Source organism: Bactrocera neohumeralis, chromosome 2, assembly GCF_024586455.1.
Source record: "Bactrocera neohumeralis isolate Rockhampton chromosome 2, APGP_CSIRO_Bneo_wtdbg2-racon-allhic-juicebox.fasta_v2, whole genome shotgun sequence".
Taxonomy (NCBI): domain Eukaryota; kingdom Metazoa; phylum Arthropoda; class Insecta; order Diptera; family Tephritidae; genus Bactrocera; species Bactrocera neohumeralis.
This window is the reverse complement of record NC_065919.1, coordinates 88,829,655-88,857,561: the sequence shown is the minus strand read 5'-3', so window position 1 is coordinate 88,857,561 and position 27,907 is coordinate 88,829,655. Positions and strand designations below refer to the sequence as shown.

Sequence of the window (27,907 nt, the reverse complement as noted above, 5' to 3'; positions counted from 1 at the left end):
AAATTGAGAAATAAAAATGTGATAATTTTCTATAATTTCTACGTTTCACTAAACGCATTCTGAAATAAGTTTTAAATAATAAATTTAAATGTTCAGATTGAAGTTAGATAGTTTTTCGAATATTTCAAAATGGATTTGGATCTGTAGTCGGACCAGGATTGTCAACTTGGCTACAAAAAATGTTTTCTCGAGCAAAACATCTAGTCTAAAACTAGTTCAGCATCATAACTGGAATTTACCTCGTTAACCTCAATCAACTTCAGATTATTCTATATATAAAAATTACTCTAAACTATCACCAGCATCCAGAAACCTTTATACAAAATACTCGGTTATTTTTCAACAATTCTTAGAAGTGTGTGTTTATTAGTAAAATAAAGCTGATTTTTTCTACAATGTTCTCGAGAACATCTTCAATCGCAATATTTATAATTAGCATATATGTAATTATGCATGTATAAGTGTTATTTATTTATTCACAATATTCAATACGAGAATTGGGTACAATGATATTTTGCCGTAATGCGGAAATAAAAACGTTCTTAGATTTACAATTTAATTTACAATAGAAAAGGGTTGGATTATCGGAATCTACGGGGACTGTCATCAATGGTTGACTCTTTGAAATAAATTTCGTTCATTTAACTCATTTTTAACGCAAACTCTGCTGGTTTCGCAATTCACTTCAAGCTTTTCAACTTTTAAGGTTATGAAGAGTTTGAATAAACTAGTCATACATGCGCAAGTAACTAACAGTAAATTTAGAAAATTAAAACAAAAAAGTCTTACATTATACATATTGTAACAGTAATAATAATGTTCTACAATGTGTTTGAAAGAGATTTGTGCACGTTTTTCCATAAAGAGCGTCCACCATCACCGATATCATCACTATTGTTTGAACATAATTATGAGGGACAACATCCAATGGATGCTGTCTTTAGAAAAACGGTTAAGCTGTGCACACATTTAATCCTCCAGCGTAACATTGCGGAAAAGATATGACATGGACTCCTTATTGTGTATGCGACGTATAGCCTCGGCAATCAGAATGGAAATGTCAATCGTTTTGATTTTGTGACACTGCAGCTTTTGGATCTCATGTGGAATGGTATTGGTAACAACAACCTGTGTGGAATACAACGCATGTGTTAGACTCGGCAAGCGCATATTTCAGATTTTTACCCACCTCATCGATTGAGGACTCCTCGATCAGTCTGGGTGCATCCGAACTGAGCAGACCGTGTGTAGCCAATAAGTAGATTTTGCATGCACCGTTCTCCTTTAGCAACGCGGCCGCGTCGACAAAAGCCTGCACATCGTCGATTAGATCATCCTGACGGCATGAAACGAAGGCGCTTAATAACGAACTGCAGCACTTGCAACATCAAATACTTACCACCATGATGGCTATGCGTCCCTTGACATCACCTACAATGGTTAGCGGCGGTTTGACCTTGGGTGGGTGCTCCGGCACGCCCACCGACACGCTGATGGTGCGCGCTCTGCTGTTGCTGTAGTGGTGAATTGGAAGTTGCCAGTGGTGTTTTGTATTATTGTTGTTGTGATAAGGTTATTGTTATGTTGTGCAATGATTATATTGTAGGTTTAATTTGTATGAATGAAGTGATGAGGAAATAATTGTTTTTGTTATGAGAGAGAGTTTTTGGTATGATAAGTTAGAGAATGTTGTACGAAATGAGTTGTTTAATTAAAGCAAAAATTTGAAATTTTTCGTTTGATGTCGAGTGTGAAACCAAGGAGAGAAATGCGTATAAAATATACATATTTACCGTTATAAGTATTTTAAAAAGAAAATCAATACAAACCTAGGAGAACAGGAGCACATTTCAACTGTATTTCCTATTAAATCGCTATATGTACTGATAAACAGATAAAGAAAAAAATTTTGTTCGTTTTCGTTTCGTTTCTGGTAGATAATAAAATTGCTTTTAAGTCTATGATACTTATATACGAAAAGAGCGTATATTTAGCAAAAAAGAAAAATCTCAAAACTTTTATCAACAAATACTCAAAATTCAAAACATCAAGTAACTGTACTTAAAATCAAAATTAGCAACATAACGGTAATAACTTCAATCAATTGAATGAACTAAGTAAAATAAAAGTTTGCTCTGATTTGACTACTGTGAAGTGTGGCCACCTAAGACAACTGCTAGCGTTTATTCAATTTGGTACTATATAAATAAGGTTACAAAGAACTGTAGTCGGATGAAATTTGTATTTTGACTCAAAAACAGACGGACAGACAGATAGACTTAGTTTACAAATATTGTGCGATATTTGGTTCTATGCAACAGTAAATAAAATGTTGGAAAGTGATTGGAGGTATTAAAAAGCTCAACTTTTCAAATATCAAATAAAGAATTTCACTAAAAATGGCAATACTATTAATTCTTTTAGTAATCTATCATTATATAAACCCATGATTGTAATTACTCAAGTATTTTAAATGGCGTGTAATAATCTCTTGATAATTCTTTGAAACTTAAATTCGAGAATATGGGATCTGTCATTATGAAATTTATTTTTGAAGAGTTCAACTGGAAGTGTCGCTTGAATAAATAAAAAAAAAACATTTTTTGGGTCTGTGTTGTGTTTTTATAACTATAACTATATAACTGTTTATATAAACTATTGAAAGAAAGTGCCAATACAAAATAGTATAAAAGAAGCAGCAAAAGTAGCACAATATTGGCTGGATAAAGTGAGCTCTAACAATCAATACATAAATAGGGAACAAAATCGCAATAACAAACAGCCAATCCAAACAAAAATTAAATCCTCATTCCACTACAATGAAAAACCAGTGTGAAGTCTCTAAATACATGTGTGTCTGTGTGTGAAAATTATTACTTTTCAGTTGAAAAAAAATGCGGTGGTTTGTGCTGCAATGTGTATGACTAAGATTTTTGAAAGCTGAGTCCGAACACTTTTCCTTATTATATTTTCCATTCTCAAAATCTACAAGAATCAGCTGACCCATGCATAATTAACAGAATTGCGAATTCGAACTCGAAAGCTTAAAAAAATTGAATTATGTCGTTTTAACATTTTTAACGCATGCAATTTCAAATCAAATTATTCGAAAACAAGCAAAGGAGATTTTTTTTACTGTAAAACTCAAAACCAACAAAATCATTTACAAACTAGTTAATAGTCGGTCATTATGTACTCGTACATACTTAATTAAAGAATTTGGAAGTTGAAATGTACTTTGCAGAAGTCATAGAAGTAATATTTCTCAATATACAGTAGGTTAAAGGAAAATATAAGAAGAGAAGTGGTTATGTTACAATTTTATATTTTCCCATTTACAAATCTATTTACAAACTGTTAATGGTTTTTAAAGCAATGAGTTGCAATGTAAGCGCATTATTTACATAAAATGAGCGATCTAAAATATAAATACATCAGACACACAGAAGGGTTGACAAAGTGGGGTTGAAGTGAAAATGACAAAGTTACGAATAACCAAAATAAATGCACCAATCGTTTGTTCGATGGAATGTATGTAATTAGCAGTTATATTGCGATGTTTGAAAAAATCGATTTTCTCATATTTTGGCAGTTCATACCTTTAAAAATGATATACTAATACTATAATTTTAAATGAATATTTCGAATATTTTTCAGTTGCAGGGTTCTAAATTAAACCTGTACGCTTCAATCAGCTCTATCAGTTTATATTTAAATGCGCTTTTCGATTTATATTTCGAATAGATTGATTACTCGGAGACAAATAATCATCTCACAACCTGATTTTCGATCTGATTAAAAACACAACAAAAACAACAACAAATTATTGGGTAAAATTAAACTTCCACTTTACCATTCTCTGATTTTTTTCCGAAAGTAAGTAATTTTTCGATTATTAATTTCTAGAAAGATCAGTTTTTAGCATTCATCCACGGAGAAGGCTGGATTCACTTCAATGCAAGACTCGAAAAATATTATATTTCTTCATCAAAAATGTTACTGTGCGTTCTTAAAATATGTATAAATATAGCCCTTAATTTTAAAACAATTAATACATTTCAATTCTTTTTCAATTCTCAAAAATCTTCTTTTTAGGCTACCACACTAGGTGTGTCTCTTAATTCGACAGTTTATTTCAGTTTTTTAATTGCAAAATGTTTGCAAAAGTTTAAAGCTTCAAAAAGAACGTGTTGTTTCGGCGGAATTCCCGGTCATTATTATAGACCTCGAACAAACCTTGGGCACTTTATTTTACAAAATGACAACATCTAATCGAAAGAGAGCATACTACAGCGTAATTGTAAACAATTTTAATTCTATAGAAAGATTGAGAATTTTATTAATAATCCCAGTTTTCTTTACACCAATGATATGCGAGAAAATAAAATAATAATGATTAAGCAATTAGTAATTAGTTTGGCAATGAGAATGTGCTCATTTATGACAATAGTATATCACAACTTGCATTCATACATATAAAATGTGGAAAGTACACTCGCTCTAGTTAGCTGTGATAGTGCAAACGTGAAATATCTCTACGCAAAATGTGCGCTGACTCACCTCACGGGGGGCGGCGAATAGCGGCCATCGACCTCATCACTTTCGGCCTCCTTCTGTTCGCCGTGTATGACTGCTATGGCGAGCCGCAAGCGTTCAGCGTACGAGGTCGCCTTCTTGGCGCTGTTGGGATTACGCGCCACAATCACCGAATTGCGATAGTCAGGGATCTGCAAGAGTGTTGTTGGAGTTTATCAAATACTCTAAAGAATCTTACAACAATATTTGTTTTAAATATACGCTTCGGTGACTTAATATTTTCTATGCTGCCACTAATTTTCAATACCAATAACAATAAAACACTTTCCATAAGTACAGAGATAATTGGAGAAGGAAACAATAACATTGGAGAAGAAGCAGGCAGTCATGGCAGTTAAATGTCGAATAACTTACTTATCTTTCCACATTAAGCTAAATATAATTAACAAAATATATTTTGAGGTTTTGAAATTTCTTAGCGAGAGTTTAAAGCTAAATCGGTAAGTGAAATGAAATGGTTACAGTACAGACCCGTAGAAGCCTATTGTTATCGTTTATAACAGTAATGAAAAGCCACATGACACATGACACATTTGGGTTAAACAATTGGTTATGTTGAATACTTATTCTGATTTGCTTTCTTTGGATTTCTCAAGCATTTGGTTTGAACAGCAGTCTAAAAATCGTACAAATTCCTCGGCTCGGGAGGGAATTTGTGCCTTTTACACTGCTGATCGCGCCAAATTAGATTGTTTCTAAAATAACCGAATTGTGACTTTCGAAATCATAAGTGGAAACTGTATGAAACGAAATTCACGAGTCAGCAATATTTAAAAACGATATTTGTGTGTGTTTTCCTCTAACTCAATTCCCTGCCTATATACAACAAAAGTATTTGTGCAAAATTGTCCCAGCTAAAAGAGAATGTTACAAAACAGTGACAGTCTGAATTTCGATAACGAAAATATACGGTTATGTCAAAGTTATTATAGATAAAGCTAGTAAGTAACTGAAATCAATTATTTTATAGATTTACAAGTCTAGAAAGAAAAAAATGAAGAACAGAACGTTAAATCTCATAACAGATATAGGTGTGTTCGCTATAAGAAATCATCTTAATTTATATGCATAAATATATATGAAATACTAAGACCTACATTAATTCGTTCAAAGCTTCCTAAACCTTGACTATATATTTTTCGATTGTTTCTTTGCCAAGTTAAAGTCTTTCGATCAACCAAAGGAAATGCAATATCTTGTGCGTGAGCTATCGTATTTGGATCTATAAAATATCAAAGTGGCAGTTGAGGTGCTTATTTAAAATTATTTAGAAATATAAAATAATAGATAATAGTGCTCACTTATAATTTGAATGCATTTCAATACTAGGGAATAAGATACTCTATATATCCAGGATTACAATTGAAATGTTACGACTTTTGGAAAACTAAACCCAAATTAATCTATGCCACTCATATATATATATTTAACTAGCCAATAACGTGCATGTAAATTTTCGGGGGATAACTAAAAAAATAATTAATATTCGTTAGCTTCAAAAAAGATTAGGCAATTTAAGTGACTATAAATCGGTTTAAATCTATTGACACTAATTTTATACATATTCTGATCTAGCTAAATACTCTAGTTGTACACATTTAATGTAATATCAAAAATTGCACATACACTCTCCTGTATATATTGCAACAGAAATGGTGAAGCGCGCAAATTATCGACTGGTATATCGAAAAATCCTTGTATCTCTTTTTGGTGCAAATCCATTGTAATAATATGCGTTAAGCCGGAGGTGCACAGCATCTAAAAATGCAAAAGGATATAATAATAGGAGTAATGGAAGCGTTAATGAATTATGGCGAAAAGTGTTGGAATGATCTGATCCAAAAAACAAAAATTCTTTGTTAAACGGAGTTGGCATTGTGAGGCAAGTTTATATGTGTATATGCTATATTTGTACGTTTCAATAATGCAAACTTTCGTATTTTAGCACCTCAAGTTGCTAATTAGTAGTGTTTGCTGAATTAACGGTTAATGAGAACAATTAGTATTTTAGGTTTAACTTGACACTTGACAAACAGAAGGAACCGTTTCAAATACACACACTGTTCTTCTTCGTGGCACAATATTATGTGAAAATATTAATGTTTATAAGAAAATATGTTAGCATAAACTAAAAAGGTGAGTTGAATGTAAGAAAATTTAAATCAAATTGGCTGGTCAAGAATTTTCGAATTGCCCTGCACTCGCCACCACTTAACAACAAACGAGTTTCCAACACTTTTCTTTTTCGTGAAGCATGTAGAAACCTTCGCCAACAACTTCGACACGATACAACCGCGTTTACGCATTTTACATTGTTTCGAGTAGGGTAGATATGGTATGACGCCAACTATAGAGCGCGCCGAAGATGTTCTGCAAGCGTAAGCCATGATCAGCAGTTCCATGATGTTGTTATTGGCATCTCTACAGAAGTGTGGAGAAATCATTAGTCAAAATTTAGGGAAATTTTCGTAGTACATGTACTTACTTAGTGCCAGTTTGTATGATGTAGATGTCTTTGCCGCGCACCGAGTCGCCGATCTCCACCATCGTCTCGCGATTCGTTTTGTGGAATACAGAGCAACCGCCGCTCTTTATGCCCATGCGTTCGGCCACTTTATTGGCCAGATCTGGATGTGAGTTGCCATGGATCAGCACAATATCCGAAGCGGATGACGTATCCATTTCGCTTCTGCAACGTTTTGGTGGACGCACGCTGCCCAATCTGGAGAAATAAGAGTAGAAAATGTTAGAATTTCACAACAATGCCATTTCTTCTACACAATCAATAACAAGCAACAGGAGTAAAGCGGTGAACTCAATATGTGGTGTATTTTTATATTTCTGGTTATTATTTATTTACAACATAATGCGCGACAAACTATGAATGGAATGTGCCTTGCTAGTCACAATGTTTACTCTTGGATACACTACAACAAATGCAACGCCACGCTGGCTCGTGGCACACGCCAAAGCCATCGAAAGTCAAAGCCAAAGCCAAAGCCAATAAGAAATGTCAGAGGTAGGTCAATATTACATGGAGGCAACTGTGTCGAAGTCAAGCACATATACATAAACACACCTACATACCTATTCCAAACAATCATTCTCTTTTGTGTGGGTGCGCAGAAGCCAATGGGTGTTTGATTGTGGCGCTCTTTATTACATGAAGGTCACGTGCACGAGCAGCACAGGATAATAAGAACGTTTATTAGTTTATGTCAATATGCCACGGATATTAAGTGTTACATAAATAGCACAATAACTGCACAAAGAGTAGCAACTTATTGCCATTAATTTCTTTAAGAAAGCACTCGTTTAATGGAAGGCGTTCCTTTTATTTGGAAGCACACTTACAACACTAGTACCTAGGAGACATGAACTAACCAAGTGAATGGCCGTCATGGTTACAGTTAAGCATATGTACTGAGGCGTTTTATATTGAAAACTTCGATTATTGCCTGTTATATTGATGTGAGTAATAGAAGCAAATGAAATATTTTTGAAGTATTACATTCTGCTAACATTTCCATAGTGCAATCTGTCAATAAATTAACTTAATTTAAAAAAAGCTCTCTGTTTCAAAGTTTTTTCTTTATAAAAATCTACTAAATTTTTCAAAGAAAGTCAATATTTTTGTTGGATATTTTATCAAATATTTAATTTATGCCCGTCCCGATCCTTAATCGCGCTCCAAATATCTTTTTCTTAAATTAAAAATATCAAATTTGATTTGAGAAGCATCCGGTTTCACTAAGCTGGCATCCTTTAAACATTTTGTTTACCAAATAAATGAAGAATATATTAATCGTCTTATTTTTCATAGTCCTTAGCTTATGAGGTGATGATTTAAAAGTGCTTTGTCAAAAGCATTATCGGGTTTCTTATGAAAAATTATTTTTCAATCCATAATCTCAAATAAACATTTTTATGTTTTATCATGAATATTTTGTTTACATTCTGATGACTTTAATCTAATAAAATTCAGTTAGTGCGTAAAAAATTCATTGTAAACTGTATTTTTAAATCACAAAAAGTAAACAAAACAGCTGATTTTGACATTATGAGTTAAATACTTTAGACAATTTATTGTTTTGCGCTATCGACACAATTTTTTATAGTGATATACTCCAGAGTGAATTTTTTAAATTTGCAATTAGAACAAAATTTGATTTAAACCCTCACACATTCTCAGAATAACCTTTAGTTCCATTGAGGCCAGTGTTTCCTCGCAAGGAACGATGTATAGCAAACTTTATTCACGCACTGTATATTCAAAAGAAAACTAGTTTCTGCAAACAAAACTAATAAACAATGCCATAAAAATGAAATTAATGGATTTTTGAGAGCAATCAATATTCATTAAGTTCCAACGAACATCACGCACCTTCTGCCAAATGAAAGTAGCGCTACTGTGTTAGCCAAACTACTATCCAAGGCGCGACTGGGGCAATGTGTAAGCAATTAAATCGCTTCGTTAAAAGTTTGCCCCAGTCATTATACTACAGAACTTGCGTTTCGCACTCCACAACATAGCACACACATACCCATAGAGGGGACCTATTAACGGACGAGGTGAAGACTGTTCAACTTTGAAATAAAGACGCTTATTTATTGTGTTTAATACGCTGACTCGCGCAGTACACGGGCAAATGCAACAATGGTAACTAAATACGAGCAGTCACCAAGTGCGATGGAATGCAAGCGAATACCGACACTTGGCTCACATATGTGAGGGGTAACCAAGTGACGTTGCGCTGGGCCTGAAACTTTCAATATCGACCAAACAACGCCACTCACTGAGAAAAGACATAGTTGTTTGGTCTGTCGCCTGCCTTTGGCGTGTTTGTTGCGTGAAGCTGTCGGAAGTGCAACTGAAACTGGCACAAAAGTGCAAAACCCCTTAAAGTCAAACGTTGATTTGGTTATCCTGCGGTCGCGATCTAATGCTGGCGCTGCAGCCACTAAGCAGAGACGAACACTTCACGAAGGATAACTGAGTGCCTGGCGATTGCATATGTACAAATCTATATGAGTCTTAGACAAAGCGCATAACTGCACACGTGATTTCGGTGGCACGTTCAAAGGACGTAAGAGCACGGTGTTCGGTGGTGCGCGTTTGTGAGGCGTTGCGGCAGTTATTTTTAGCATAAAATGCTGACAAAAATATGTGCTATGTGAGTGCGAAAAATGCAAAATTAAAATTTACGACTAGCACGCGAATTCATAAGTCAAGTGGCGCAATCATCTTTTGCTTAGACTGAGAAGCCCTCCACTTGCGGTTGCGGTGGTGCCAGTGCATCCTACTCGTGCTCCTCGTGAGCGTGTCAGAGTGCCAGCGGTATCGAGGAGCGCCTCTGACACGGTGTTATGTCCAATAAGTAAATTAAATTCAAACAAAAACAAATCTCAAACTGGCATGTTTTAACTCTGCGATGGTTTAGACTAGATATCAAAGGAAAATGGGTGATTCAGGTGAGTTTGCGAACGGTCACACTAGAGGTATAAAAAGAAAATAATAAATTTACATTTTTTCATGAGTACAATAGTTCAATATTAGTTTAATTTAAAAATTAATTTGATTTCAGCATCAGAATAAGCCAAATTAGCGTTACTTATGCTCACAATTTTATTAGTCTACTACTACTAGTCATAAAAACTCTGAAACCACCAAATTACTAATTTTGCTGCAAGGAAATTTCATGAAAACCTTGCGAGTATGCTTTCACAGATAAAGCTATTAAATAGCGATAGAATCGACATAGTATGTATATCGACATATAAACCAACTTTTTAATTCAACCTTTTTGAAATAAATCTTAAAATATGCGTATCAAGCAAAAACGAAAAAATTGTGGAGTCTCGAAGAGTTTAGACAACGTTTAGAATCCCTCAGTTATGATTTTTGTGCAAATTAAAAAATGTCTCCAGTGAAGCTTTTTTGTTTTTGGTCCGACCACATTAAATGAATATGAGCCTAAATTCCATCTTTGATTTTTTCTTTGAGATAAAAGTGAATTTGGGTCCATAGAAATCAAAGAAAGAAGATTAAAATTAATTAAGAGGAATCATTTCGTCTTCGGAAATATGTTAGAATATGTTGCTGAGTTTTACATACACCTGGAAAATGTGCTGGTGTAAACCAGGAAACAAATTTAATAAACAAAAATAAATTAATATAAGTCATTTATCGGAATATTCCCAGTTATATAGTTGAAAATAGTATGCATAGGTTATATTAATTTTTCCTTGTTAAGGAGACATAGAGCGTTCTCAGTGACATGTCAGTCAGAACTGTCAAAATATATCGAATTCGTTTTCTTTTACAAAAATACTTTGATTTTGCACATAACAAGGAATATATAGTATACATATATAATACATAGTGAAGAGATGGTATTCCATCGAATGTTTTTATGCCACAAATTTGACTTTTATTATCTTTAATTCATTGAGTATCGGCATAAAATATTTGCATATTTATTGAACTTTCGCACCCTATTTGCCAATAAGAAACGGCTAAACACTGCCACAAGAAGACTAAGAGATCATAAAAGCGATTACAGGTGGAATTCAGAAAGCAATCGCATAATGTGAAAGTGCTAAAACCGCGATAATCGACACGCACATAAGCACCTAACGGCGCTTTAGTGCAAAGAAACGATAGAGAATGCCGTGGGAGAGGCAATGTAACACTTATGCCCATTTAACTACTGACACCATTTATATGCATATTAAGAGTGCCTAGCAAGAGTCAGCCAGTCAGTGAAGAACTGATGTTGCATGCATGCGAGGTCAGGCGCGAGAGGCTTAGTGCCGCATTTCCGCTGTCATGTCAGCTTGTTGCACGCGCTGCAGGAGGAGCACCTCAAGAAAACTGTCTTAACCATTGGCGCTCAAGCTTCTACTCTAATGTCGAAGTATGTAGATTTCTGCATGTGTCTGTAGCATACACGTATGCCAGTGTTGGAGGTTAGAAAATCATAATTGAAAAAAATAATAACACCTCTTGAGGTTGGTTATTGTTTTTGGTGGTCGCTTATTGAAGTGGCTGCTAATTCCATGGAGGTTAGATGAAGTTTAGCCACGCTGCTTAACGGTTGTTTTCTTGGTACACAGAGTAAAGTAACACAATAGTTTTTCAAACATGATGTTCGGTATGGCTTGCGATCCTTTGAAGCATACAAGCATGTATGAGCGCATGAACGAGGGTAGAGTGAAGCGCAATTTAAAATATATTTTCTCAAAAGAATTTAATTAACTTCCTGCTGAATTCGCTTTCTACTTGCAGACAGCGAGGACAGCGATGGCGAAGGTGGTCTTGGTAATGTCTCACGCGTGATCATACGCCCACCCGGACAGAGCGGCAAGGCCAAACGCGGGCACCTTTGTTTTGATGCCGCTTTCGAGACGGGGAATCTCGGCAAAGCCGAACTGATTGGCGATTTCGAGTACGACTTGTTTTTACGGCCGGACACTTGCAATCCACGCTTTCGTTTCTGGTTCAACTTCACTGTGGACAATGTGAGACAAGATCAGCGCGTTCTTTTCAATATCGTCAACATAAGTAACACGCGCAATTTGTTCAATTCTTCGCTGGTGCCGCTGGTGAAGTCTTCCAGCCGGCCCAAATGGCAACGCTTGCCAAAGAAGAATGTTTTCTACTATCGCTCGCTGTTGCACCAGAATCATTATGTGCTGAGTTTTGCATTCTCTTTCGACAAAGAGGATGACGTGTATCAATTTGCGGTTGCACCGCCTTACAGTTACTCGCGGCTTCAATCGTATTTGAATGTGATCGACGCACGACAGACGGAGCAACGATTCGTACGCAGCGTGCTGACGAAGAGCGTGGTAAGAAATCATTTCTATGTTATTAATACGCATTCACCATCCGCTTCGGTTGAATGCGCCGTACCGTCTTTTTAGGGTTCCCCAGCAATTTGTGTTCTCCTGAGCTAGCAAATTAATTTCTTTATAATATTTTGTACAGCAAAAGCGAAATCTTGACCTGCTCACGATTGACCACGTCACCGCCAAAACAAAGGCGTCGCGCCTGGATCGCGGATTCATACGCATCATAGTAATTTTATGTCGTGTACATCCCGGAGATGCGCCGGCCTCCTTTATGTGCCAAGGATTTATTGAGTTTATTACGAGCAATCACCCGATTGCCGTTGTGCTACGCGATAATTTCGTCTTTAAGATAGTGCCGATGGTAAATCCGGACGGTGTCTTTTTGGGCAATAACCGCTGCAATTTGATTGGACAGGATTTGAATCGCACATGGCATGTGGCCACTGAGTTTTCTCATCCCACGCTGTATGCCGTAAGGAATATGCTCAAGGAACTCGACAACTCTGACGTGCGTTCGCTAAATCTCTCAATATAAACCTTGCATTCATTCAGCAGATGTGTGGTTTCATTGCAGATTTATCAGATTGACTTCGTGATTGACTTGCATGCGAATCCCAGTCTGCATGGCTGCTTTATTTACGGCAACACATATGAGGACGTGTACCGACATGAACGCCATTTGGTGTTTCCACGTTTGTTCGCCGCCAACGCGCCCGACTACGTGGCCGAGAATACAATGTACAATGCGGACGAGAAGAAAGTCGGTTGTGCGCGCCGTTATTTCTGCGAGCGGCTCAGTGATACAGTGAACGCTTACACCGTCGAGGTGTCCATGAGTGGCCACTACTTAAAGGATGGCAAAACTGTTGCGCTCTACAACGAAGATGGCTGTAAGCGAAACAAGTGCATAAATAATCGATCACACTCTCTTTTAAATGTTTAATTATTCATTACCCAGATTACCGTTGTGGACGCAATTTGGCGCGCACCTTCCTTCACTACTACCGTTTCATCAATGTGTTGCCCACGCCCGTGGTATCCGAGGCGCGTTTACGCCGCCGCAATCGCCCGCGCACGCATCACTCACGTTCACGCTCGCGTACACGATACGAAGTGAAGCCACGACCGAAGACAACGCGCTGTTATGCACCGATTGCGTACACTAACCTCTCAATTCATTACGACTCTGGTGGGGGCTCGTCCGATGAGGGCGGCTTCTCACCCACACGCCCCATAGCGCCGGGTAGCAGTCTTTTCAGTGGCTACCGTAATTACCGACGCATGCACGGCAGTTCGGCGGTGACACACGATCAATACGCACTGCTGGCGCTCAAGTCGACGAAACACGATCACCTGGGCGACTTTGGTGGCGCCGGCAGAGCGCATGCGTATCAGCCAGCGCGTGCGGCAACGGCTGAAAAGTCAGGCAAATCGGTGACCTTCGAACAGCCGCTGAATGTGCCACCGAAGCCGTATTTATCCATCATTGATCTCAATCAGCTGACGCGCGGTAGTTTGGATCGCAAGTCGGGCAGCTTTGATGTCGACCATCGTTGACGAAAACCGCAGGGAGACGGCCCGTGTGCAAGTAGATAGAATAACAAATTTTTCTCTCGAAAATTATAGTTAAATTTCAATATACGATTTTTTAATTAATCCATTACGCTTCGTTACCTTTTCTATGCAAGAAACTTGAACGCTATTAATAATTATTATACACTTTTTGCGCAAATAAATTTTCTCTATGAAAACAAAAATCTCATTAAGCAAATAAATAAACAAACGTTGCGAATATTTTGTTTACTTTGAAAGTGTGTGCAGATGAGCTTGTGTGCATGCCAATGATTTGTGTACATTAAATTTAGAATGCATCTCAGGGTCGCTGCCTCTTGTGTATAAGATACAGTTGCGGTCAAATTCTTAGTAGTGCTAGGCATTCTTTTAATATAAATAAGCGATCATTCTTTTTATTGCATCTTTATTTTTATTTATTTAACTGAAATTTTTGGTTTTAATGTTAAAATTTACTATTCTTCATTTAGCAATGCAATAAAAATAATATTGGTTGCTCACCCACAATGACAAAAAATAGATTTCTGAGGGCAAAACTTATGTCGAAGTCCAAATATTTTTGATTGCTCACCCACAATGGTACGTTACACTATCAGGTATTAACTAAGTAATAAAAAACGTGGAAGAAAGCCAGCAATGTCAGGGAGAGAAGTCAATTTCATTGTCAGATACTCAAAGCAGTTTCCATTTGTGGCTGCTACAGAGGTAAGCCTTTAATGTAACTAGAAGTATTGAAATTATATGCCGGCGTTTGTGTGATCATGACCTGGGTGCCCACGATCCATCTTTGAAAAAAGACTTTGATTCGCTAAAGGACATTTTAATTGGTCTTAGACAAAATGGCGCAATATTTTATGGTCGAACGAATCAAAGATTATTAAGTATAGCAGAAAGGGATCGCGTCAATATGTAATATGTCCCGCCAATATCGAATACCAGCCGAAATATACAAAAAAAACCGGTAAAAAATGGAGGTGCGAGTATCATGGTTAGGGGATGCGTTTCTTGGCTAGGTGTAGGACCCATTTATTGGATTAAGGAAAACATGACTGGTGATTCGTATGTCGAAATACTTCAGAAAACCATGGTGCCGTATGCCAGTGAAGAAATGCCGCTTGCTTGGACGTTCCAGCAGGACAACGATCCCAAGCACACAAGTAAAGTTGCTAAAAGGTCATTTGAGGAAAGGAATGTCAAGGTAATGGAATGGCCGCCGCAGTCACCTGACATTAACCCCATCAAAAATTTGTGGACTGATGTCAAGGAGTCAGTAGCCCGATGAAAGCCGACATCGACCACGCAACTATGGGAGGCTGTGAAGAACGCGTTAGAGTCTATTTCCATCGAAGGATGCGAAAAACTTGTTGACTCAATGCCACGACACTGTGCTGCAATACTAAAAAATAAAGGTCGCACAATAAATACTAATTTCAAAAAAGGACAATATTCAATTTGGAAAAAATAAAAAATGTATATATATGTATGTATATTTTATTAACTTTTTGTCGAAATTTCGGGTTTAATTTGTTACACTCCCAAGTTTTTGACCGCAAAAATTCCTCATAATTTTGTTTGATATATTTATAATTCATTGAAATTAGTTCAACAGTGAGTTTTTTTTTGTGACTTGTTTTACTTGCTGTTAGGGATAAAATATTTTATTTTTATAAAGCCGATACTACTCGCATACTTTTTTTTAACAGTTCCTCTTCTACGTTTGCACACTACCAAGAATTTGACCGCAGCTGTACATACATATGTATGTATGCATGTGTGGCATACTTGGACTTGTACATATGTACATATAAATATAATCTATGAATGCATACAATCCATTTTGGCATTTCAAGTATTGCATAAATTTATCTTTGCATATTTGGTGTTAAGGAAGCCTATGTATACTCAGCTGATGCTTAGTTCTTTGACGTCGCTATTAATTTATCGATCTAAAAGCAAAATAATACTTTTAATTTACGCTGACTTGTTTATTTTGCATTTGTTGGCGATTTCTGTGAATTGTAGCCAACAAAACCGCAGCTGGTCGTAATAAATACATACATACATAAGTATGTATGTATGAAACTGTATATTAAACCTCTGCGTGACTTTAGCAGAGTGAATTAATAGAATTTCTCGCACAAGTCGAATATTATAAATTTAATTTCCAAAGGTTGTGTCATTCCTAAGGAATTTTCAATTATTCCACCTGGTATGAGAACCAGCTCTCTCTGTAGCTGATCTACTTAGAAGGTTATATCCATTTGTTTCAAGAAATTAATGTTAATGTTAATGTCAGGTAAAGACCGAAGGAATACGATTTTTTAATATAACATTTTTAAGCCCGAAGGGTTAAAATAAAAAAAAACCTTTTTAAGGAAACCATCATTTAGTCAATAATAAAAAAATTCAGTTTTTGGATTGTAGATCATTTTGAGCAGAAAGATCTTCCTATAACCTTTTTTCGGAGACACTTCTAGAGTAAGGCTAAAAATTTTCAAAATTTTTTCAAAATGAATTTTTGTTTACATATTTCTTAATATGGTACATACATATACAAAAAAATCACAAAGAAATGAGAGCATTCTTCAAAAGTGTTTGAAGAATGTTTTCTGCCGCTACAACAAAAAAAAAAAAATAAATAAACTGCCAAAGGTGAGAAAAAACATTAAAAAGCCGTAAGATCCCACACTGTTGCAGATCCTCCTTACAACAAATGCTTGATTGGGTGAAAAAATTAAATTGTTCAACAGTTTCGTATTAAAAAATACAAGAAATCGGAAGAAATCTGCCGCCTAAATATTTCAGTGTACACAAAAATTGTTGAATATCGCAATGAATTTTCTAGACATTTATGCATGCTTAATGTGTGATGAAGTGGCGCACACAAGCAAACACATACAAACATGTGTATGCACTTAGAAACAGAAACAAGTGTATAAAACAAGATATTTTGAGATAATTATTATCAGCCAGACAGATGGACGGGCAGTCAAAACATGCAGCTATTAATTAATAGCAGTGTCTAAAAAAGGCAGGTGGGAACGAGATTAGCTAAACCAACACATTAACAAATGTCAACCCAGAGAATGCGATTAATCGACCATACTTGCTGAATGCGTCGACGTATTACCGCCAAACAGTTGTGCCCCTCATTTAGTGGCATTATCTCGCAACCATGTGCTTCACTCGTAATTCCTATCTCTATACAGAAGGGGCGTCAAAAATAAATTGAAAAAAAAAAAAAAAAAACGAAACAATAACAAATCCATGCCGGCTTGTTAGCCATGTACGAAATACACTTGCATTTGAGCGAAACAACTTTTGGCTGGCTGCCAGGCGCCATATCAGCATGGATTGAGGGATTATTGTTTACTCTTGGTGCTGCTACCCTGTTGGGTTTCGGTCTCATTCACTTGGTTTTCTAATGATGTGCCGTGTGCGCCAACACTTTTTCTCTTCTTTCTACTGCTCTGCTATCTGTATCATATTTGATCATAATGCCGAACACGTTTTTTCCTCTATTCTAAGCAACAAACAACACTAATTACGACAGTCAATGGCCACTATGCGACAACTGAATGAGGGCCAACAAATCCACACGCTCACTTCTGCGCATACATACATACATACATACGTACATATGTACATTTAAACATTACGTATACGTAACAAAATTTTATTTGGTCGTCTATTTCTACCACATGCTTGGGTGATAAGTTATCAACTCTCGAACTTTTCACCAGTCTAGAGCTCGTGATAATTAGTGTAAAAGAAATTGTAAAAGCAATGAAATATCGTTTATTCTTGTATAATTTATATACTATTCACAAAAAATATATATGTATGTATTTAACATTAGTTGTAGTCATATGTTGGGAATCCATGAATAAAAATTTCTTATAAAAATATGATTTTATTTGAAGAGTTATTAGAATTGTTTTCGAAATCATCGTATCAAACCACAAGCTTTATGAAATTAGATAGACAATCGTGCAACTTCGTTCCTAATACTATATTAAGCTAATTGCTTACTGATGCAAAATCAACTTATGTCCTACTTGTAAACAGTCCCGTCACAACCATATACCCCTCTTTACATGCCCCACCAAATCGACGCATGGAACACGCCTCTCTCTATTGCTCTTATCCCCATCAGAACAGATTGTTTCCCGGAAAGCAGAAAAAAAATAATTTCTCAATATAGAATATAATGTTAAGATTGCGTAGATCAAGTCTGCATGTATGTATACTTGAAACAATTAATAAGTATGTGGTTTAAATATTTTGAACACGTCTGGTCTACTTAATTTTCAAAATAATAATCTGTGAGATTATTTGGTCTAATATTCATTATACCATGAACAGGATATATTAAGTTTGCCACGAAAATTGTAACACCCAGAAAAAAATGTTGGAGATCCTTTAAAATATAAGTACATATGTACCTACATACATATATACATATACATAGGTAATCAGCATGATGAGCTGAGTTGATTTAGTCATGCCCGTAATTTCTGAGTTTTAGAGATCTCGTTTTGAAATTTTGCACACATACTTTTCTCTGCAAGAAGCTACTTATTTATCGGAATCGCTATCCGCTATCAGACCACTATAGCATATAGCTGCCATACAAACTGAACGATCAAAATCAAGTTTTTGTTTGGAAACTTCTTTATTTGTGAAGGGTATTCTAATTTTGCTATTTCACATATATTTGTTATTATTTTATAACAATACGAATTAAGCCAAGGTTGACAAAAGTTCACTGACCATTGACTTTCAAGTCTATTTAGCGATAATTGTTACTCAATGCGATGCCATGCAGACACTTGTATGTCTTGTACGAAACAGATGCAAAGCCTGCGAAAAATATTAATTCATTTGAAACACTAGTAAAAATTACCAGCACAAAATTTGTATTTCAGCTTTAACTAAATTTAATTAGCAGCTGTCCTCCAAATGTAGACTGAAATTCTCGTCAGTCGAGCTTTAAAACTAGATTTTTCGGAACATTTCTTGAACAGGTTGATGTCCATTACCGACAAATGTTCTCTAGAAAAGGATGTTAGGTGCTCTAGAAAAGGCGGCTTTCAGTATTATAGATTAACTGACTTGACTTTCGAAAATACCCACATATATAAAAGTATATGTAATAAAATCCCACAATTTCACAAGAATAAAAAAAGCGATACCCCTTATTACAATATACACATAAATATTTAACTGATAAGCTATATTAGCATGTATGTATGTAATGCACAATTGAAATGCAATGAGTCGTAAAATTGATATATTATTGACATAGGTTGTAAATATAGTACATAATTTTGTACATACATATACCTACATACATATATCCATGCTGTATTCTATCTACCTATTCATATTTGTACACACGGTGAATAACCAATAATATTGAGTTAAAACTTTATTGAGTTAATGTAGAAATCTCAGATTCGGAATAGTTGTTTTGCTTATCTTATTTCTACTTGTATTATTAGTTCAAGTGTTAATGTTTAGGCATAGAAATTAGCACGTCTCGGCACGGAAGATATACTGTGTAAAAACACATTTGTCTTATTTAACTAATATAGTATAAAACTGTTTTATTTTCGCACAAGCTAAAAGCAATTATATGCTTTTGTAATAAGATTTCTTCACATCACATGACAAGCAATTACACCATTAAAGCTTTTAATCACCTCTCAACGGGGACTGTCGCAACCAATTTCACCTGGTGAATTCACAAATAATTTGTATAATTTCAAGTTTAAGATTTGGCAATATCACAATAAAACGATTTCTTAAGCTTTTGTTAATTACATATATTGTGCTATAATATTTTCGTTATATAGTATTATATTTTGCACAGAGGGACCACTAAAACACCAGAGCACTTGAACGACGCAATACACGAAGAAAACTTGAGCAACGCGTGATAACCACAAACCCAACTGATTGATAACTGTTTGCTGTGCAACACAAAACAAATTCGTTCTCGTTTGGAATCCAGCGATTAACTGATAAACGACACAACTAGAGTATAGAAATCGTCCAAATTTGTATCTATACGATTGTGCATTGTGCGTATAGCGTATAGCGGAACTAACAAGTGTACGCTTTCAATTAACAAATACACTGAAAGCCAAAGAAGCTAGCAACTAGCCCGGTGCCGGTGACCAAATCAGAAGTCAAAAGCGCCAGTAATCGAAGGGGCTAAGTAAACAGAGAACACATTTGATGGTTGAGAAAATAAGAGTAAATATATACGAGTCAACACATCCGAGCGTATCGAAATCTGTGTGGGGGAGAGCATGGAAAACGGTGAAGGCGTAAAGCTACTAGAGATAGCGCGGTGTAAAGCGAACAAGAAATATCAAAGGCAACATGTCAGAGTCTCTACCTTTGAGAATTTAAGAGTATATAAAAAGATATGTACTTTTACTGTGTCGCCCTTAAGGTGGGAGTAAGGTCTCATGATAACTGAAAGAGAATCAATCGATCGTGTATCAAATGTATGGAGAAATCTGCTGTTTGCATGATGGCTGATTACCTCTGAAAGACAATGTCACTAAGAGACTTGAACGTTTAAAATATTGAACTTAAGTCTTGTGTAAAAAAATTTTAATTCACTCAAAAATATGTTTAAATGTATGTATATAAGTAGTAGCCTTTGCTAGACGTTTTGCGGTGTCGGAACACCAAGCACTGTCTAGCCTTTAAGGAGCGATTAAAAACACTTAACACATCGCATATTCTGTATTTTAAATAATCATCAAATTTCCATCAATTTATCTTCTCGATGGATAAACTTCATTTAAGCCATTGCGTTCTGGATTAAGAAGGATACTCGGTTTCTACTTTGCATTTTGTGAACTGGGAGCATTTCAGCGTTTATACTTATTTTGCTGAACTCTCTTTATCTCCGTCAATGCGGTGACTAAGTACCTTTAATATACTAACCTCAAGCATTTAATTATTAAGAACAAACGTTTGAACACTTTTTTCCAATGCGTCAATAAGTACTTAAACAGCTGGAAGGCGATTTCATGTAAAGAAAAATGAGACGAAAACAAAAACAATAACTTCACAAAACACTCCAGCAAACCAGAAAAACGATTATGTATATATGCATGTACACTGTGTAAATATGTTAATTGCACTTTGCATTGAGGTGGGTTGAGGGATTGATGTGCGGTGCGACTGTGTAAAACTTTTTACAGTATAGTATATAAAGAAGTAAATGATATTAACCAATTTGCAGAAAACTCATACGAACGCGAAGACAAACAAAAAGCGAAAATAAGTACGAACAATAAAAACAAGAATTGTTTAAAAATTTTGATGATACGGCGAAAGCAGCGATATGACGATATGACAAAACTCCAACCAAAAGCAGTTGAAGGAACAGTTTAATGGTAGATATGTATATACATATGTACATATGTATGTTTAAGTGCAAATAAATCATATAAGTATATTCCATATGTTGCGTTTATATTTACAAACGAAATTCTTGTCATACGGCAGCCAAGTTTGTCGACCGATGAGCTAGCCGGGACATATGGAAAGTGAGGAACATATGTATAGAAGCAGGTAAGCATATACATATGCTCACTTACATATACACTTTTATATATATACATACATACGTATTAATCGTACGATATGTAGGTGCAAAATGTGGGAGGTTGAGCTGGCGCCGACGTCTGACTACACACCCATACACTTACTTACATATGTATATACTTATTACCAAATTATTAACACATTTTTGAGAGGAACATACTAAATTCGACATATATGCTAATTTTTAATGCATATAAGAGACGTTTATAATATAAATATAGCTTTTAATGGGGTCACATGTAACTTATGGGGTTTTCTTATTACTTGTTTCGGTTGAGTAGCATTTTGCAAAATCCTTTCTATTCAAATCGACGAGTCTTTGTTGTGTTTTGTCCGCCTTAAATATCCTTTTCACACTTTTTTATAGTAATAAATATATATATAGATTTATATATGATTAACTGAAAACAAATAAAATACAATAAAAATATTTTCTTAATACGCAGCAAAATATACTCGTGAATGCACTGTACGCAGTGAGGAAGAGACTGAATAACATTTCTTTGGCTGACGAATCCCCAACCAAGTGCACCAACAATATAATCCCCCCAACAGAAGAAGAGGCAGCAGCAACAGCACCGCAGTGTAGTTGGCTGCCAGTTTACAATAACAACAATTGTGTATAAACTGGAGCACACAAAGTGCACAGAGTATTCACATTGGGCGCTCTCCGCGCCACGATAACTGAGAGTCACTTGTTTTCATTCACTGTTTTTTCTATCTATTATTATATTTCACATAAACTGAACCGCTTAAATTATATTACCCAGTTAATTAGTTGATGAATAAATTGATGTTTTGGTTGCAATGCACTGCCAAATACGCACTTTTATCTCAGAAATATCAGTGTTATTTTTCTCTAATTTGTGTAAGCTCTAATTGAAAGCGAATGATGCCAGCTGTAAGTTTGTGATAAATAGCACATTCTATTTGCTTGGTGTGGGGTGGAAATCTATTACAATATAGGGTGCAACAGGGTGTCGAAGAAGTGTGAATCAAAACTTTAGAGAAGCACACGTGGCGCATAAAGAATTAATAACCAATTAGTAATCCATTCTGAAACTTATTAATTTATTGTTTTGTAAAAAAATTATCCGTTTTTTGCGTATGTAGTGAAAAAATAATAAAAAATCGAGTTTGGCTGAATTAAATGTATATTCAGTGAATGTGTTTAATGTTAAGACATCGAAGGTTTTTTTATATTTTATTCGCGTATATATTCATACATTTATAATGAAGTTATGAATAAATAAGTAGTAAAATGTTTTAGATTAAGTTAAGATGTTTGAATAATTTATTTAAAATATGTAAATAAAATATTATTTTTGGTTTCTTAATTTCAGCTGATTTACCCTGTGTTTCAAACAAAAGTTGGTAGTGTATGTCTTTGCTAAGGGTGAACTTTTGTTTTATTTGTGTCCCCCTGTGCTGTTATTGGTGAAGACATACTTTTGTATTTACAAGGATTTTTAATCTTTTAATTTCAATTTAATTTTTATTTAATATATGTTTTTATTTAATTTGTGATATACGCATATATAAGAATGTAATTGAACTTACACTGCATTAATTCTGATGAATGTGTTGAATACATTGTGAGTGTGTGCTTCTGGTTTACTTGCATAAAGCCATAAAAGAAGCAAATTTATTTACTTTTATTTGTTTATGAGTATCCGGCATTTAGTGTGCGTACCCCGGGAAGTTGGTGGTCTTTCCACTACTCAGCCATATGCATATCATAGTGTTGTTCCCGACCTATTGTTTTTGCGGGATCTCTGTAGTGCTCTGCTTGGAGGCTCAAAGTTTGTAGTTCTTCCTTGCTGATCTGTAGACAATAATCATAACTGGAAATGGTAAGATATATGTATATATTATAACTAAAGTAAAAGACGAAAATAGCATATTCTAATAAATAATAATTAGTATAACGATAGACTAGTACTGAATTGTTTGGTAGACATGACCATATCTGCAGCTAAAAACTGCATACGTATTATATGTAATGGATACCATAGAAAAGCAGACATGCAATCATGGCTACATATGTATATTACATATTTTTTCTTTTTTCAAAAACAACTTTTGTGCCAATTTTCTTTCTTCTTGTTAATAGATATCACGTTGTCTTTTTCAATCATGATAAACTTTCTTCCGCGATGAAGAGGAATGGTAGGCACCTTGCCGCGGTGCAGGGGCTTAGGCGCAAGGCATACTCGGTATCCCCCAGCCGGTGTGAATGGTGCCGAAGGGCACTGCTCAGGCAGGATGTCGGGTACCGCATGCGTGCGTCAACCAAGAGCTACCACCTCCTAATCCAGGGTGTTATGCGACTCCCGTGCCCATTGGATGATTTGCAGCCAGGAGGTAAATTCGGCTGTATTCGAACGGAGCCTCCCCAACACCGGGCCGAATTGGGGAGTAACTGTGGCCTTACCGCGTCAAGGGGCTCTGGCGTGGCGGACCTCCTAGTTCCCCATAATAGTAGTAGACCCGACAGCTCACCATGCTGAGCCAAGGGTCGTAAGACCAAGATGAATCAGCACAAAACAACCACAACAACAACAACAAACAACCCAACTACAAGGCAACGACCCAGGACAACGACCACGGACAAAGAGCAGGCAAGCAGCGTTGGCAAAGAGGGTCAGGGAGCTAAGCGGAAGTTTAGCTTCCTTGACGCTCTCTCGCCGGAGGAGCGGGCGTTGTTTGAGGAGCATGCGAGAGATGACGACGACGACGTGCCCTCATGCAGCGGCGCTCGCCTGGCGAGAGTGTCCTCTGCCGCCGCAGCAGCTACGAGCGCCGCCAAGACCCCCAAGTAGGCCTAGCGGGTCAGACTCGGGGAGTCGCATCGGGCAGAGACCGATGGCGCTCGTAGCAGGAGGAGAAGGCGCAGAAGAGGTGGGCAACGCCCTCTCCCAGCAGCTGGAAAGCCCGGCGGGTGTGACGACCCGCACAGGAAGGGTATGAGTGGTGCCAGCATGAAGTGGTACCTGCGTTATCTCCGGGATGGGAAGACTCCCGAGGAGGCGGAAGCTTCAGTAAGAGGACGGAAGGATGGGAGCAATGCATCCCCAGCAAAGAAGCGCAACAGGACCGTGTCAGCTCGCACGCAAGGCAGCGGCACTAGAAACCGAGGCCCGGTATATTACCTACGCCCAAACTGCGAAGCGGAAAAGCGGCCAGCTCACCCCGCAGGAGCCCCCAGTTCCAAAATTTCAAGTCAACCATCCGTACCAGCTCCACACCGGGAAGGGAGGGGGGGGCGCAGATATGCGGATACTGTTAAAGTCATCCGCATGGCTGTACTTCCTCAAAACTACCCGGCGCGGTTGCTCGAATCGGAGGAACTTACCGCGCTCCAGGACATCATAATGGATGAGGTTTTCAGAGGAGACGACTACGCGGCGTCCTTCCTTGGAGTTGACTTCAAGGGAGGTATGATACAGATTGACTGTAAGGACGAGAGATCCGCCAACCGGCTGCGGGTGTTCGCCCCAAAGCTGGACGGCTGAAAGGGTCCCGTCCTTTGCGCGAAAAAGGCGGAGGACGTTCCAATCATGCACAGCATGACAATGTTCCCCCCCCGGTGCGGCGATAAGCCGAGTTCGCCCTAGGGTTGGTGAAGAACCAAAACCTGGGCCTCAGTATCGCAGCCTGGCGTGTCGTCAGCAGCGAGCTAGAGAAGCTATATTAACGGTTGGAGATTGTACTTGTACATAGACGATGAGTCGTACAAGTACGTCCGAGCAGCTGGCTTCCGCCTGTATTACAGGTACAGCACGGTGGTAATGCGGCCCCACAAGCCGGCAGCCACCGGGAGCAAGGAAGCTGACAAGGCTGCGACGCAGGAAAGCGAGGGCATCGAAAAACAGGCAGAGACTGTAGCGGCCCCGGAAGCAGAAAGGATGCAGGTAGATGAGGTTGCGAGCGAGCCCAGCGTGAGCAGGGATGGGCAGGCTATGCCTGTGGCAACCTCAGTAAATCCGGACGTCAGTTCCTGCGGCCAGGGAGCAGAGCTACCCTCCACGCAGGAACTCCTTGATCGACCCAGAACCCACATTGAATTCACGCGGCGGCAGCTTTTCTCGGAGAGGTCAATAAATATTTCTTTTTTATAGTGGTCAGGAATAGCATTGAAACAATTTCAGCCTGACGCAGGATTTTGGGACTTCGAAGGCACCGTTACTGGCTTCAGCCTATTTTTGCGGCAAACCGCCATCATTGGCTGTGATGTTAGAATGGGGCAGTACCAATTGCAACACTAGAGGTGAGTCCCTTTTAGATTAATTACTAGAGAATGTTAGCCCACATTCATAACTATAAGCAGGAGGAGGTGCTGGACATCACCTTGAGCAATGAACATCTTGGTCTCACAATGGAGAGTCTCAACGGAGCCCTCTTTGTTAGACCACAGGATTGTAAGGTTCAGGCTAAAGGTAAAGGTCACAACCTCCCCAGACGCAACCCTCGGAAGGCGAACTGGGATACCTTCCGTGAGATGCTAAGCGAGGAATTGAGCAAGAACTGATAGAAGCGTTTCCTCCGGGAATTGAGAGTAGGCTAACGGAGCTGAACGGGGCTGCAATCTATCATGGCAGCTGCCCTCTAAGAGTGCCCACAGACAGTCGAAACTGCACCTGGTGGTCAAGGAAACTACCTCCGGAAAAGGTACGGAGCCTATTTAACAAGGCAAATACGGGGGTCTGGGAAGAGTTTTTATATAATAAGATTAGGTCTGCAAAGCAGGCTCTTGAAATACAGCGGCTCGGCTGCATAAAGCTCTGGCTAGAGGTTCGACTGACGTAGTTATAGCAAAAGAGATGACGATTTTACGACCAGCGCAGAAGACAGAGCTACGGAGCTTCTGCGGGCGCACTTCCCGGAGACTATTCGGGTAGACCAGTGTCTACCCGTGATCGAACACAGGCCATCCCGCGAGGATTGGAGGATAGCCAAGCAGCTGTATACGGCGGACTCAATCAAGTGGGCAATGGCCTCGTTCGAGAGATTAAAGTCTCCGGGACTGAATGGCATCTTTCCAGCGCTGTTACAGCAGGGGGAGTAGCTTTTACTGCCACACTTGGTTCGGCTGCTGCGGGAGAGCTTCGCAATGGCGTATATCCCTGTAATATGGAGGACAGCGAAGGTGATCTTCATACCCAAAGTAGGAAGGAAAGATTACTCATTGGCGAAATCGTTCAGACGTCTGACTTCTTTCCTACTAAAAACCATGGAGAAGATCGTGGACCATGACATAAGGTCGAAAGCGCTGAAGAGGGCACCTCTGCATGCGGCTCAGCATGCGTACAGAGCGGGCAGATCTACCAGTACTGCTCTGTACCAGCTAACCTCTGAGATAGAGAGTTCTCTGGAGAACGGGGAGGTGATGCTTTGCGCGTTCTTGGACATCGAAGGTGCCTTTGACAACACGTCTCACAGGAGTGTGGCCAGAGCACTGGAGAAAAGAAATGTGGCAGCACAGGTGCGTAGATGGATAGAAGCCGTACTGCGCACCAGAATTGCTGAGACCACAGTGGGAGATAAAAGTATTCGTCTCGGCACAACAAGAGGCTGTCCACAGGGGGTGTGTTATCACCCTGCTGTGGAGTCTTGTCGTAGACGACCTGTTAGCAATGCTAACGGACAATGGGATCCGCTGCCAAGGGTATGCGGATGATATTGTTATTATAGCCAAAGGCAAATATGAGGACACTCTCTGCGACCTGATACAAAGAGGTCTAAACCTGGCAAAGGGGTGGTGCAGGGGGGGTTGAATTGAATATCAACCCCTCCAAGACGACCATTGTCCCGTTCACGAGACACAGGTCCCTGCCCGGTCTCAGGAACCTCACATTAGGAGGGAGAGTGATAGAGATGACCAATAAGGTCAAATACCTTGGTCTCACGCTAGACTCCACTTTGCGGTGGAAGCAACACGTGGACCTGACCTTGGTCAAAGCAACAAAGGCATTAATGGTGTGCAATCGGCTGGCGGGTAAGTCCTGGGGCTGTAAGCCAAAGATAGCGATAGCCTGGGCCTCAGTAGCGTCGCAGACCTCGGTAGGAATTAAATTATCGAAGCTGCAGCGGCTAGCCTGTGTCTGCATGACGGGCGCAATGCGCACCTGCCCAACGGCAGCTATAGAGGCCCTGCTTGAACTCACACCGCTGCACTTGGTTATCGGCCAAGTAGCCAAGAGCACGCTTCTGCAAATAACGGCAGAAGGGTTTGGCAAAGGAAAGGTAATCT

General features: G+C 38.1%; 2 protein-coding genes across 11 annotated transcripts; one reads left to right on the top strand and one right to left on the bottom strand.

Annotated features, from left to right (window-relative positions):
• Positions 1-332: 332 nt before the first annotated feature.
• On the bottom strand, positions 333-22,539 carry LOC126751651 (phosphoribosyl pyrophosphate synthase-associated protein 2). 9 transcript variants are annotated; one of them, XM_050462076.1, is made up of 10 exons: positions 22,111-22,203; positions 21,919-22,055; positions 7,082-7,318; positions 6,861-7,017; positions 6,223-6,354; positions 4,561-4,727; positions 1,830-1,883; positions 1,400-1,514; positions 1,190-1,336; positions 333-1,128 (listed from the first exon to the last, which is right to left on the bottom strand). In XM_050462076.1, the coding sequence occupies exons 2-10, from the start codon at positions 21,936-21,938 to the stop codon at positions 970-972; spliced, it is 1,188 nt and encodes a 395-aa protein (XP_050318033.1). In that variant the 5' UTR covers positions 21,939-22,055; positions 22,111-22,203; the 3' UTR covers positions 333-969. The 9 variants fall into 9 exon arrangements, with proteins under 9 accessions (XP_050318033.1, XP_050318034.1, XP_050318036.1 ...); XM_050462077.1 differs by lacking the exon at positions 22,111-22,203 and adding an exon at positions 7,684-7,750 and having other exon boundaries at positions 21,919-22,101; XM_050462079.1 differs by lacking the exons at positions 21,919-22,055; positions 22,111-22,203 and adding an exon at positions 22,421-22,539.
• On the top strand, positions 9,532-14,233 carry LOC126751649 (cytosolic carboxypeptidase 6). Of its 2 annotated transcripts, none has more exons than XM_050462071.1 (5): positions 9,532-10,068; positions 11,885-12,447; positions 12,587-12,958; positions 13,025-13,340; positions 13,409-14,233. In XM_050462071.1, exons 1-5 carry the CDS (start codon positions 10,056-10,058, stop codon positions 14,005-14,007), a joined length of 1,863 nt encoding a protein of 620 aa, XP_050318028.1. In that variant the 5' UTR covers positions 9,532-10,055; the 3' UTR covers positions 14,008-14,233. The 2 variants fall into 2 exon arrangements, with proteins under 2 accessions (XP_050318028.1, XP_050318027.1); XM_050462070.1 differs by lacking the exon at positions 9,532-10,068 and adding an exon at positions 11,679-11,804.
• Positions 22,540-27,907: the final 5,368 nt, after the last annotated feature.

Coding starts and splice junctions, on each gene's coding strand:
- LOC126751649 (XM_050462070.1), top strand. CDS start 11,741: ATGATGTTCGGTATGGCTTGCGATCCTTTGAAGCATACAAGCATGTAT. Junction 11,805..11,884: donor GTATGAGCGCATGAACGAGG/GTAGAGTGAAGC, acceptor TTCTACTTGCAG/ACAGCGAGGACAGCGATGGC. Junction 12,959..13,024: donor AGGAACTCGACAACTCTGAC/GTGCGTTCGCTA, acceptor GTTTCATTGCAG/ATTTATCAGATTGACTTCGT.
- LOC126751651 (XM_050462076.1), bottom strand. CDS start 21,938: ATGCTACTCAACCGAAACAA. Junction 1,884..4,560: donor TATTCGCCGCCCCCCGTGAG/GTGAGTCAGCGC, acceptor TCTGTTTATCAG/TACATATAGCGATTTAATAG. Junction 1,515..1,829: donor ATGTGCTCCTGTTCTCCTAG/GTTTGTATTGAT, acceptor TCACCACTACAG/CAACAGCAGAGCGCGCACCA.